Source organism: Scylla paramamosain, chromosome 22 (genome assembly GCF_035594125.1).
Source record: "Scylla paramamosain isolate STU-SP2022 chromosome 22, ASM3559412v1, whole genome shotgun sequence".
Classification (NCBI taxonomy): domain Eukaryota; kingdom Metazoa; phylum Arthropoda; class Malacostraca; order Decapoda; family Portunidae; genus Scylla; species Scylla paramamosain.
In genome coordinates this window covers 14847430-14857429 of record NC_087172.1, presented here as the reverse complement: position 1 = coordinate 14857429, position 10000 = coordinate 14847430, and the positions used below count along the sequence as shown (strand labels likewise).

Sequence of the window (10000 nt, the reverse complement as noted above, 5' to 3'; positions counted from 1 at the left end):
TTCTCTCCAAATTTATGTACACACACACACACACACACACACACACACACACACACACACACACACACACACACACACACACACACACACACACACACACACACACAAGGGATTTTGTAATCGTGATACGTGACAGAAAATAATGATAGAATGTTTTTATTTATAGTGTAGATAATGGAATACGACTCTCTCTCTCTCTCTCTCTCTCTCTCTCTCTCTCTCTCTCTCTCTCTCTCTCTCTCTCTCTCTCTCTCTCTCTCTCTCTCTCTCTCGCCATCTTTCGTTGTATTTCTCTCTTCCTTTCATCATTCCTTCTTTCCCTTCACGCCTTGTCACTCCCATTCCTTCCTTCCTTCCTTCATTATCTCTTCCTTTGTCATTTCTATTCCTTCTCCCTTTCATTATCTCGTCCATTGTCACCTGTATTTCCTTTTCTGTTCTTTTCATCACTCCTTCCTTCCTTCCTTACTTCCTTCCTTCTCCTCACTTCTTGTCACCCTCATTCCTTCTCTCATTCATTATTCCCTTTGTTACTTTCCTTCGTTTCTTCTCCTCGTGGCCATTCCCTTTCTTTTCTCTTTCTCATGTCCTTCCCTCCTATCTCTCTCTCTTTCTCTCTTTCTCCCTCTTCACATCTTCTCTGCCTCGCTACGCTGCTCCTCCTGCTTTGTCTGGCTCTCTTTGGCACACGTGAGGTTGCCTCATAAAGGTTGTCTGTGCTACCTTTGGCCGGTGAAATGTCACGGATTATTGACCGACCAACTAGACATGAAGAGGAGGTGGAGGAGGAGGAGGAGGAGGAGGAGGAGGAGGTGGAGGAGGAGGAGGAGGAGGAGTTTTGCGGTAGAAAGATTTAGAAGCATTATTACTGACTGCTATATCGATTTTTTTTACTTAGTTTTGCTCTCTCTCTCTCTCTCTCTCTCTCTCTCTCTCTCTCTCTCTCTCTCTCTCTCTCTCTCTCTCTCTCTCTCTCTCTCTCCTTTTCCTTTTTTCTTTTTTTCTGTTCTATCTTTTCCCTTTCTCTTTTTGATGCTTTCATTATCTTATTTTTTTCTGTGCCCCTTTTTTCTTCCTTTTTCTTCCTTCCTGTGCTCATTCTTCATTCCCTCTTATATTCGTTCTCCTTTCCTTCCTTCTTCCTTTCGTCTGGTTCCTTCCTTTCTTCCTTATTTACTTATGTATTTTGGTGGAAGACAGACAGACACACAGGCATGCTCACTCATCAAGCATCGCCTTTGTCTTAAGGTTCATTTATTCTGTCTATGTGTCTGTCAGTCTGTCTGTCTTCTGCTTCTTTTTATATATTTATGTGTTGTTGTTGTTGTTGTTGTTGTTGTTATTGGGAGCCAAATAGTAATGATGACTGTGAGTATCGAAAGTGATGGTATTAATTAATGCTTAGTTCTTTGTCGGTTTACATTTAAGGACCATTAGGTGTGTGTGTGTGTGTGTGTGTGTGTGTGTGTGTGTGTGTGTGTGTGTGTGTGTGTGTGTGTGTGTGTGTGTGTGTGTGTTTGTGTGTTGTCTTTTACCTGTTCTACCTGTATTGATTAGCTCTTCACTCACTCAACTCTCGTACACACACACACACACACACACACACACACACACACACACACACACACACACACACACACACACACACTGTATTGTTTCGCTTCACTGTACAAACATACAAAATAAAAACAAAAAAAACACGTCCCAACACTTACCACCACCACCACCACCACCACCACCACCACCACCACCACCACGTCCTTCCCTCTACAGTTTATTCTGCGCTCATTTTGTGGCGGCCTCGTTCTTATTGAAGATATAAATACTGAAAACTCCACCTACTTATTGGAGGGAGGGAGGCGAGGAGAGAGGGAGAGGGAGAGGTCTATGGAAAGGTCAAGGATAAAGGGAGGGGGAAGTAGAGGAGGGAGAGGGGAAGGGAGAGGGAGAAGTGGAGGGAGAGGGAGGGAGAAATTATGCGCTGTAATAAACTTTTTTGAAGCAGCGTGTCCTCTTCTACTACTACTACTACTACTACTACTACTACTACTACTACTACTACTACTACTACTACACTTGATTACTTATAAGCGTGTTAAAGAGAAAATGGTAACTGTGGAGGATGAACAAAAAGAGAAACACACACACACACACACACACACACACACACACACACAATAAATAAAGTAAATAAAGAAGGGCATGTAGCGAAAGATAAAAGAATGAATAGGAGTAAACGAAAATACAAAAAAAGAAAAAAAAAAGAAATTTGTAAAGCAAGAGGGAGGAAAGAGAAGACAGCAGTAAAACTTGGAGAAATAGAATGAATTAAAAAAGAGAAAAGAAAGAGGAGGAAAAGAAAAAAAAGAATAAAAAGAAAGAAATGGGAAACAGGGAGAGAAGACAGAGAAAATAGCAAGGAAAGTGGACGAGGAGATAGTGGAGGTAATAAGTATGATGAAAGACGCATAAGAAAAAAAAAAAAAAGAAAAACAGAGAAGGACGAAGAGTAGTAGTAGCAGCAGCAGCAGTAGTAGTAGTAGTAGTAGTAGTAGTAGTAGTAGTAGTAGTAGTAGTAGTGATTAAGAAGAAGAAAGAGACAAAAGAATAGGCGGAACAGAAAGAAAAAGAAAAGAAGGAAGAGAAGTAGATTAGAAACACACACACACACACACACACACACACACACACACACACACACACACACACACACACACACACACACAATCACAGACAAAGCGCAATTAAGCTAAAACTAAACCAGGCGAACAACACACACAAAAAAAGATTAAACCAAAAAAAAAAAAAACGAACGTACGAACCAAATTAATGAATAACCCACCAGCTAACTAACAAACTAACAAACAAACAAACAAAGCGGAAGAAGAGGAGAAGAGAGGAGCAGGCGGAAGGAACACTAAGTAGCTGGACGGCGAGGAGAGCGGAGGAGAGTCGCGGTGGGGAGTCGGAGCCAGCAAGAGACGCGAGCGAAGTCAAGTCATATAGTCTACGGTGTGGAGTGGCGGCGAGTGGCGGCCAAGAGGTGTGGTTCTGGTGCCCGTGTTGCTGGTAGGGGCTTGATGCCGCTCCCTCCTCCTAACCACCCGTGCTCCTCCTCCTCCTTCTCGTTGTCCTCCCTGCTGACGAAGAAGGAGGGCTTGCGAAGGCTGGGGAGAGTGAGGATGTTAGCGCAGATTCTCTCGCTCTTCTCGTCTTCTGGAGAGTAAGTGTTTGGTGTGTGTGTGAGTGTGTGTGTTGTTGTTGTTGTGAGAGTAAAGGAAAGAGGATATTTGGTGGAAGAGAAGGAGTAGGAGAAGAAAGAAGAGGAGAAGATAGCGAATATGTTATTTCTCTCTCTCTCTCTCTCTCTCTCTCTCTCTCTCTCTCTCTCTCTCTCTCTCTCTCTCTCTCTCTCTCTCTCTCTCTCTCTCTCTTATCTTATTATTTTTTATACTTTCAGCGTTGTGTGATTCATTTCGTGTCTCTCATTGTCAGTAAACACACACACACACACACACACACACACACACACACACACACACACACACACACACACACACACACACACACCTGATCCCAGCTAAATATATACAAGGTCACATCAGCACGATATTTTTACGTTTGCACCTGTTATTTATTTATCTTTTTTCCAGCCAGGTGTGAATAAAGTGCCGTGCGTGAATGAAACACACTCCTCGGATATCTCGTTTCTCCTGCCGCGGGAATCGAACCACGCGTCACACTATTCCCTAGATCGAGTATTAGTTACCAAGCTGCTGGATCTCTTGGTGGTGGTGGTGGTGGTGGTGGCGGTGGTGATGGTAATGATAAAAGTAGTGGTAGAAGTGATTGTATTAGCTTTGGTATGGAGGAATATTGGCAGTGTTGTTGTGTTTGGTTGTGGTTGTGGTGGTGGTGGTAGTGGTGGTGGTGGTGGTGTTAAAGATTTTGCTGTCTTTTTCACTTTCTTTCTCTATCTTTCTCCTTCTCTTCATTCACACCTCTTTACATAAAACCGAAGAGAATATTTGCCTGACATCAAGAAAGAAAAAAATGCATAACAAAGTACAAACTCTCTCTCTCTCTCTCTCTCTCTCTCTCTCTCTCTCTCTCTCTCTCTCTCTCTCTCTCTCTCTCTCTCTCTCTCTCTCTCTCTCTCTCTCTCTCTCTCTCTCTCTCTCTCTCTCTCTCTCTCAAAAATCCGGAAGATAGGGTGAGGCAGAGTGACATTTGAGTCGTGTACAACAACAGTGAAATATGTACGATAGTCTGGCCTTGACTGGGTGATATCTTTATATAGCTAAACCGACTGCCTTCTTTTTCGAGTCCTCTGCTTGACTGGGCGTGACGAGGCCTTGGTGGTGACTTTTGAGAGGGTTAGTGGTGATATGGTGACCTGAAGACATGTTTAAGGGTTCAGAATTGTGGTGATGTCTTGTGTTTAAAACGTTTGTGGTGATTTCGTTGCTTTATTTGGATCCAGAATAGTGGTGATCCTATGAGTGGTGAGTTTAAGGGACCAGTGATGAGTTGTGTGTGATTCTTGTGTGTGGTGACTAATATATTTTTTTTTTTTGTGGGTTAATAAAATGATTGGTGACAGATTTGCGTTGATTATTAGTGCTGAGTAGTTAACCACGATTTGTAGTGGTCTTCGTGGGTCAGTGACTTCCAAAAGACGCGTGTGGTGACGTGTGTGGTGTTCCTAATATTCTTACGGATTAATGAGATGAGTGGTGACTGAGATTGACCTTAGTGATTAGTGATACATAATTAACTACGATTTCACATGATCTCAGTTTTTCACGACACTTCTGCAGGTAAGTGTCTCCTCCAGGTATTTCTCATCCACCTGTCTTCTTAATTAACTTGCACATTTAATGGGATTTTCTCCTATTTTTTGTTACCCTTAGCCAGAATCCTTACATAAATGAAGTTAACTGATTTTAAAGAAGATAGGTGTGTGATGGTGTATTTAACCCTTTCACTGCCACTTGGTACACCTTTCCCTAATCACCAATCACTCTGAGACATCTTTATTTCTTCTACAGCCACATCCAATCTTTGAACTGGGAAAAAAAAATTGCAAAACGTATTATTTTTTCATCGCTAACTTTCTTATAAATGCTTAGAAAGACTTCACGCATTCCTTCTGGTGCTGCTAACTATTTCGTGTCGCAGTGAAAGGGTTAAGGATTCATAGGAGGGGGACAGTGTGTGGTGATTCAAAATGAGGTGAATCTTGGTGCTTTAGTGATAATCCAAGTGGTGATGCTGGAGAATTAGTGGTGATCTTAGGAGAAAAATGTGGTGATGTTATGGCGTGCTGCAGGATTCAAAGGAAGGGGACAGTGTGTGGTGATTCAGAATGATGGGAGTTGTGGTGCTCGTCTGGCGATTCCAAGTGGTGATGTTGGAAGACCAGTGGTGACCTTAGTGGAGGAATGTGGTGGTGATCGTGTGCTTGAGGGTTTAAAGAGTGCTGAGGTGTGGTGGACCTTGTGAATGTGAAGCGTGATGATGTCATTCAAATTTCAGTGGCAAATTGTGGTATGAAGAAAAGATTTTACTTATTATTATTATTATCATTATTATTATTATTATTATTATTATTATCATCATTTGGGGAACTATGGTGCGTTGTGACTCAGCAATGAAGAATGATGACAAGTTTGGTATGTGTTTTCTCTCTCTCTCTCTCTCTCTCTCTCTCTCTCTCTCTCTCTCTCTCTCTCTCTCTCTCTCTCTCTCTCTCTCTCTCTCTCTCTCTCTCTCTCTCTCTCTCTCTCTCTCTCTCTCTCTCTCTCTCTCTCTCTCTCCCTCCTTCTCTCCCTCCGTCCCGTCCTATCTCCCTCCCACCTTTACCTGGCCTTCCCAAAAGTCGAAAAGTCAGGGGTGCAGTACCTGGAAGGCTAATTACTCATGCCAGTCACAGGTGTGTTGAGGGGGGGCACACCTGGGGAGGGACCAAAGGAAATCATAAAGAAGGCGAACAAATGACGAATAAATGTCATAGAGAGAGAGAGAGAGAGAGAGAGAGAGAGAGAGAGAGAGAGAGAGAGAGAGAGACATTTTTGGGGGGTCAAGAAGTGCGTTCTCTTCCCTTCTCTCTCTTTTTCTCTCCTCGATTCACGACCACTCACCTCCGAACTATGCATCTCCTCCTCCTCCTCCTCCTCCTCCTCCTCCTCCTCCTCCTCCTCCTCCTCCTCCTCCTCCTCCTTCTCGTCCAGTATCTAGTGACGCAAAATATACCCTTCTGAACACACACACACACACACAAACACACACACACACACAGTCATCTGATTTCTCTCCCGGCCCCTCTAACCTTCTTCTCGTCCTTTGCTAAAATACTGGTCACAGGAAATGGGTGGCAGAGAATGTGGGTGATGTTAAGATGGCATAGATGACAATACAGTTAGCTATTAATTAAAGGCATGGGTGTGTGTGTGTGTGTGTGTGTGTGTGTGTGTGTGCGTGTGTGTGTAGAAAACGAGAACAGTGAAAACACGAAAGTTCTCACGAAATTCTGTACCTTTTGTTGTTTTTTCTCTTGGTACGTGAGAGAGAGAGAGAGAGAGAGAGAGAGAGAGAGAGAGAGAGGGAGAGGGAGAGGGAGCAGATAATTGTCTGTTAAATATTACATCCTTCAACTTGTTATCCAGTCGCAGTAGAATGGAATAAAGACCGTAGATAAAGAAGAACAGTGATAAAATAGGATAATAATAGGAGAGAGAGAGAGAGAGAGAGAGAGAGAGAGAGAGAGAGAGAGAGAGAGAGAGAGAGAGAGAGAGAGGATGAAGATGATGTGGGAACCGAACAAGGAATAGATAGAACATTGATAGGTGAAAGTGTCAGAGAGAGAGAGAGAGAGAGAGAGAGAGAGAGAGAGAGAGAGAGAGAGAGAGAGAGAGAGAGAGAGAGAGAGAGAGAGAGAGGTTAGGCAATCGAAGAGCCGGTCAATAGTAAGCGTGTCGGCATAACAGAGTGGTGTTCCCCAGCGACCACACACACACACACACACACACACACACACACACACACACACACACACACACACACACACATACACACACAAGGATATATCTATGTATAAAGCAACAAACCTTTTTTTTAATTCCAGGTGTGTGTGTGTGTGTGTGTGTGTGTGTGTGTGTTGCCATTAGATCAGAGTAGAAATAACTGTCTATGCCACACCACGGAAGAGGATAAAGAGGAGAGATAGAGGAAAAGGAGAGAAAAAAAAAAAATTATATCATCTACAGATCCATGACATGACGCCGCGACAGAAAGCGCGGGAAAAAAATGTAGGGTGTTGCAATGGTGAACAAAACACTGTACAGGGAATTACAGTGTGTGGGGGTGTTGGCAGGGGGGAATCTACAGGGGCTGGGGGTGGGGAGAGGGGTGGTTGTGTCCATTGTTTTTTTTTTTCTCTTTCTTTCCTTCATCTTCTTTCTTTGTTTTTTTTTGTTGTTCTTTTTCTTTCTTTCTTGTTTTGTTTTATGTTTTTGTTGTTTTTGTTGTTGCTTTTCTTCCTCTTGATCTTCATTTTCTTCTTCTTATTATTATTATTACTGTTGCTGTTGTCATTGTCGTTGCACTTGTTGTCGTCATCGTTATCATCATCATCATCATCATCCTCATCATCATCATCATCATCATCATCATCATCATCATCATCATCACCTGAAATAATGATGCTTTTAAAATTCTCTCCCCACTGCATAATTTTTTGTAACTCCTTGCCCAAAATATATATCATAATTATATATATACAGTATTTTTACAGCATAATTCATAGGTACAAAATTCTTGCGTTCGTGTGTGTGTGTGTGTGTGTGTGTGTGTGTGTGTGTGTGTGTGTGTGTGTGTGTGTGTGTGTGTGTTGGCGGTGCTTCCTCCTTGTAAATAATCATTCTCCATTATCTTCCTCTTTCTCTTCCTCTTCCTCTTTCTCTTCCTCCTCTTCCTTTTTCCTTCCCTTCTCTCTCTCTTTCTCTCTCTTCCACTCTCTCTCTCTCCTTTGCTTACCATTCATCCTGTTGCTGTTTCTTCATCACCTCCTCTTTCGTTCTCTCCATTACCTGTCCCTCCTTTATCTCTCCACATCTTACTCCATTATTCATCCACTTTCTCTTTTTACTTCTCCTTTTCTGTGTCCCTCCCCTCTTATCCTTCTTCCTTACTTTGTACTTCCATTTTTATTCTTGTACTTTTCCTCTTACTCGTTTCTTCTTTCATTTCTCGTTTTAATTCATGTTTTTTTTTTAATTGTTTAATGCCTCCTCTTGTTCATTGCTTCTTTTCTTATTTTCTTCTCTTCCTTTGTTTTTTTTTTCTCTCATTCTTTTATTTCTCCTCTTATTCCGTGTTTCTCCTCTCATACTTTTGCTATTTTTCTTATTGTGTGCTTTCTTCTCTCTTATCTCCGTTTCATCATATTTTCTTTCATACATTTTCCTTCTTTTTCTACTTCCTCTACCTTTCAGTTATTTAATTTTATTCTTCCTTCCTTCCAACATTAATTTTTGGTCTAATTTTATGGTTTTCTTCTTATTTATTTGTTTGTCTTCATCTGTTTCATCTCCATCTTTCTTTCATTATTCCTTCTCTTCTTCTCCAAGCTTTTATTCGCTTTATTTTGTTTCTCCAGTCTTTCTATTCTATTCCTCTTCATTCTCTATCTTTCTTCCCTCATTTCCTTTCCTTCTTCCTTTCTTTCTTCCTCTCTTTCCTTCAGTTTTCATTTCCTTTATTTATCCTAACATTACCATTTCTTTTCCTTCTCTTCTTCACAATCTTCGGTCCATATATAATTTTTTTTTCCTTATTGTTTTGTCTGTTTTTATCCTTTCCTTCCTTCCTCCTCTACCTTTCAACCCTTTTCCCTTCACTCTCTTTTCTCTTTATTCTGTAACCCTTTGCTGCCAGTTCTTAGCTCCTTCAGTCTCATATTTTCCTTTCATCTTTTTTTTCCTTCCCTCCTTTTTTTCCTACCAACCATCAGCCCTTCAATCTCAGTTTTTCTATTTTTATATTTTCTTCCTTTATTACTTTTTTTCAACCCTCAGTTCCTTCACTCTTACTTTTCTTATTATTTTTTTTTGTCCCGACTTTTTTTCTACCTATTCTCAGTTCCTTCAATCTCATCTTTCCTTTTTTCATTATCCTTTCCTCCCTTTCTTCCCTTTTTTCCAACCCTCATCTCCTTTATTCTTCTTTTCTCCTAATTATCTTTTTTTTCTCCCTCCTTTTTCTTTTTTTTTCCCAGTTCTCATTTCCTTTAACTTTACCCTTCCTTCATATCCTTATCTTTCTCTTCCTTCCTTCCTTTCTTGCCTTTTCTTCCAACCCTCATTCTTTTAATCTCACTTTTTCTTTCTGATCCTTCTCTTTCTTTCCCTCCTTCCTTTCCTTCTAGCTCTCCACTTCATTTCTACCCTTCCTCACAATCCTTATCCTTCTTTTTCTTCTTATCCTTCCATTCCTTCCTATTCCTTCCCACTCTCAATCTTACAATTCCATTTTCTCATTCCTTCCAATCCTTCCCTTCTTATCCTTTCATCCCTCCCTCCCTTTTGCCTCACCTGAGTGTCGCCCTCCGCCATTACGAGTCCCAGGTGAGGGCTTAATTACACTCCAGGTGAGGCGTTTCTCAGGTAGCAGGTGAGGGCTGGCTGGCCGCGTGTCGAGAGGAGCTTTGTGGCTTCTTTTGTTGCGGACTCGAAGTTACGGTGTTTATGGTGTAGCGATGAGGGAATAGCGTGTTACGGGGAATGTTATGCAGCAGTCGGCTATTTTTTTTTTTTTTTTTAATAGGTGTGTAGGCGTGTGGCTAGGGACGATGGGTGAGGGTGGAAGGTGTAGTAGTTATGAAAGTGTGTGGATGTTGGTAGGTAGCAGAGAAGGAGGAAGAAAAGAGAAGAAGAAGGGCAAATTTTAATGTTGCAGTGGGTTTGTCTCGAAGGGAGAGGAAGGGAGGAGTGTGGTTAAA

At 41.7% G+C, this 10000-nt stretch overlaps 1 protein-coding gene across 4 annotated transcripts in view; it reads left to right on the top strand.

Moving 5' to 3' along the window:
• Nucleotides 1-10000, top strand: part of LOC135111657 (cyclin-dependent kinase-like 4) — a 90317-nt gene that overhangs the window by 35638 nt on the left and 44679 nt on the right. The window contains exon 1 of one of the 4 annotated variants that reach the window (XM_064025192.1): nt 2922-3223. The exons of the other annotated variants lie outside the window; for them this stretch is intronic. Within the exon in view, the coding sequence (XP_063881262.1) occupies nt 3081-3223 (143 nt within the window). The 5' untranslated portion in view covers nt 2922-3080. Of the gene's footprint in view, nt 1-2921; nt 3224-10000 lie in introns of those variants that run through there. 4 annotated transcript variants of the gene reach the window in all.